General features: G+C 42.9%; 1 protein-coding gene across 3 annotated transcripts; it reads left to right on the forward strand.

Annotated features, from left to right (window-relative positions):
- Positions 1-250: 250 nt before the first annotated feature.
- Positions 251-3319, forward strand: LOC142522892 (cationic amino acid transporter 1-like). 3 transcript variants are annotated; one of them, XM_075626470.1, is made up of 3 exons: positions 251-377; positions 783-1243; positions 1808-3319. In XM_075626470.1, exons 2-3 carry the CDS (start codon positions 802-804, stop codon positions 3193-3195), a joined length of 1830 nt encoding a protein of 609 aa, XP_075482585.1. In that variant the 5' UTR covers positions 251-377; positions 783-801; the 3' UTR covers positions 3196-3319. The 3 variants fall into 3 exon arrangements, with proteins under 3 accessions (XP_075482585.1, XP_075482584.1, XP_075482586.1); XM_075626469.1 differs by having other exon boundaries at positions 257-500; XM_075626471.1 differs by having other exon boundaries at positions 257-475.
- Positions 3320-3542: the final 223 nt, after the last annotated feature.

Raw genomic sequence — 3542 nt, forward strand, 5'->3', positions numbered from 1 at the left:
TTATTATTTTTTTAACCTTTTAAATTAACATTTTTTTCTTTCGTATTTTTTATTTTTTATTACTTTTTTTAGGTTTTTTTTCGATTTTTTTATTATTTTTTAATTTTTTAAATTTAAATTTTTTTTTTTTTATTTTTAAGATGATTGAGTGGAATATGAGATTGTAAAAAAACACGTGGATGAAAGATACACTGTTGTTATAATAAATACCTGGTAAAGGATGTCAAGATTTTCGATGACTGATGTTTGCGGATACCCTCATAAAACCAATGCTTACAGATTGAAGTCTCTGACAGACTCACCACGTCAACGCAGCACAGCCTGTCTCCGATCACCGTTTCCGCCCCTCCCGGATCGGCGGTGATCTCTGAATTCAGGCTCGTACACTACCTCTCTCCACAGTCCACACACAAGAACACACAAGTTTTACGTTGCCGGAATTCGTGTTCTGCGATTTAATGTTGCTATACTAAAGGTTTGGATCGTAAGATTAATTATGTGTAAGTTTCTTCGTTTCTTCTTCTTTAATTATTTAGTATATCTCTTTTTGAATAGAATCTCATGCATCTACGAGCGTCCACAAATTGCTGGATTTATTTTCTCTTCGATTGTGTTGTTACTTCAGGATCAACTACGTACTTCATCGTCTGCTTTGTCAGTTAATTTCTTGCTTCAAGAGATTTTTTGGATTAGTGTTTGGTTTTTCCGGGTCTAGATATCTAAATGATCGTATTTGGAAGAGAGTCCAAATGAAGAACAGAGTCCATGTTTCAATTTTGCAGGTGTAATCGGGAAAAAAACATGAAACCAAAGATGGAAGGAGGAACCGAAACCAACGGAGGAGGGTCATCCCCGATGACTCGGAGGAGATATTCAGCGTGCTCGTTCACAAAAGACGACTTCTTCCCCGAGGAGTCGTTCAAGAGCACGAACAACTACGTGGAAGCGTTGAGACAGACTCCGGCTCGATTAGCGAACCGGATTCTGACCAGGTCGAATCTTCAGACGGAGCTGGAGGTGAAGGCGCGGAGTGCTAACGAGATGAAGAAGACGCTTTCGTGGTGGGACTTGATGTGGTTCGGCATGGGTGCCGTCATCGGCTCCGGAATATTCGTTCTCACCGGCAAGGAGGCGAACGAACACGCCGGCCCCGCCGTCGTGCTATCTTACGTCATCTACGGCCTCTCCGCCCTGCTTTCTGTCTTTTGCTACACCGAGTTCGCCGTCGAAATCCCCGTAGCAGGTACATACACGTTCACGTGACACTAAACAAAACTAACTCTAAGGAAAAATACTAGTAGCGGATATTTTAGTTTTCTCTATTAAACATTTGTTTTTTAAGTTTGCCACTCTTATTTCTAGATATTATATTTTATTATTATTTTGTTTGGAAAATTACTTTAAATCGAGAAAATCGACGACCTAAAATGCATGGCCTACAAAAGCTTCGGGTACAGTTACGAGTTAAAGACATGAGAAAATGATAGGATAAATGATGAGCTCTTTTCCTCAAATTTTGCCCCTATCTGGATATTTTAGTAAACAAAATCAAAGGATTTGTGGCCACTTGCCGTTTACGTACCGTAGTTTGCGAAGGGAACCCACCTCATTCATTGCATTGACATTTCAACTAGGCAACAGCCTCAAATCCTCGTAACCTTATTTGTCCTTATTGGCTCCGAAAAGATGGAACGAGCTTGCCCAAACTTTTATCGACATTGGCCCATAAAGAGTTCAACGGCAGATAAATTTTTAAATGTTGTGTATATTTGTGTATACCCCTCTCATCACCAAATCTTGTACGTAGGTGGTTCATTTGCTTATTTGCGAGTGGAGCTTGGCGATTTTGTGGCATTCATCGCCGCCGGGAACATCCTTTTCGAGTATGTCATCGGTGGTGCTGCTGTTGCACGTTCTTGGACTTCCTACTTCGCCACATTGTGCAACCATAAGCCCGAAGATTTTCGCATCCACGTCCATGGACTAGCACATGGCTACAACCAACTTGACCCCATAGCCATTGGGGTCATCATAATCATCTGCATCATCGCAGTTGTCAGCATAAAGGGCTCCTCTCGTCTCAACTACATCGCCTCAGTTGTTCACCTTTTCGTCATTTTCTTCATCATCATATGCGGATTTATCAAAGCAGACACCAAGAATTACTCTCCCTTCTCACCATACGGGCCCCATGGAATATTCAAGGCCTCTGCGGTACTGTTCTTTGCATTTGTTGGTTTCGATGCAGTCTCCACAATGGCCGAGGAAACAAAAAATCCAGCACGAGATATCCCCATCGGTCTTGTCGGTTCCATGGTGATTACCACTTTCTTGTACTGCGTGTTAGCTGTAACTCTCTGCCTCATGCAACCATACAGGGAAATAGATGTTGATGCTCCTTTTTCGAGGGCATTTGTCGCGGTCGGGTGGAGTTGGGCTCAGTATGTGGTTGCAGCAGGTGCACTGAAAGGCATGACATCAGTCCTGCTAGTAGGGGCAGTGGGTCAGGCTCGTTACCTCACCCACATTGCACGTACTCACATGATGCCACCATGGTTCGCCAAAGTTGACTTGAGAACCGGGACACCGATCAACGCCACTGTTGTCATGCTTGTAGCTACAGCAGCCATTGCCTTCTTTACAGACCTCGTTATCCTATCCGAATTACTTTCAATCGCTACTCTCTTCATCTTCATGCTCGTCGCCATCGCCCTTCTTGTGCGTAGATACTACGTCAGCGGTGAAACCTCAACACAGAACCGCAACAAACTAATATTCTTCATTTTACTCATCCTTGGATCCTCAATCGCCACTGCTATTTACTGGGGTGTAAGTGAGAAGGGCTGGATCGCCTACTGTATTACGGTACCGATACTGATTATTTCCACCGCAGGAATGTGGTTTTTCGTCCCTCAAGCATGTACTCCAAAGCATTGGGGTGTCCCATTGGTGCCTTGGTTACCATCTGCGTCAATAGCTATTAATATCTTCCTTCTTGGATCTCTTAAAAAGGATTCCTTCATGAGGTTCGCAGCTTGGACTGCATTTCTACTGCTTTACTATTTCCTGTTCGGACTTCACGCCTCTTACGACACGGCTATGGCCTCCCAAGCGACGAAGATAGAGGATGCGCCTTACAAGAAAATCGAAGCCGGAGAAAATTCAACAGCTACTATGACACCAACTGGTTACTAAAGCATCGATCTTTTACGTGTATAGTATTCTGATGTTTCCTTTCCCTGTAATTAACGTACGTTTGTGTTTCAGAATCGACGCACACAGTGAACTGTAAGCGGATGTGTTAAGATTTCTTGTAAACGATTCGCACCGCAATCAATCCGATCACTTAGAAGCAAACATTCATTCACGCAAAAGAATAAACGCACACAAGAATTACGTGGTTCGGCGCTGAATCGCCTACGTCCACGGAAGAATCTGTCAATCACTTGTATTAATCAACTCAACACCAGAAAGTTACAATTGCAAGGAACAACAGCCAAGAAAAGTAAATCACATTCGAAAGATTCTCTCCTCTCAAATGT

The sequence above is a fragment of the Primulina tabacum genome, chromosome 13 (genome assembly GCF_025594145.1).
Source record: "Primulina tabacum isolate GXHZ01 chromosome 13, ASM2559414v2, whole genome shotgun sequence".
NCBI classification, from domain to species: Eukaryota; Viridiplantae; Streptophyta; class Magnoliopsida; order Lamiales; family Gesneriaceae; genus Primulina; species Primulina tabacum.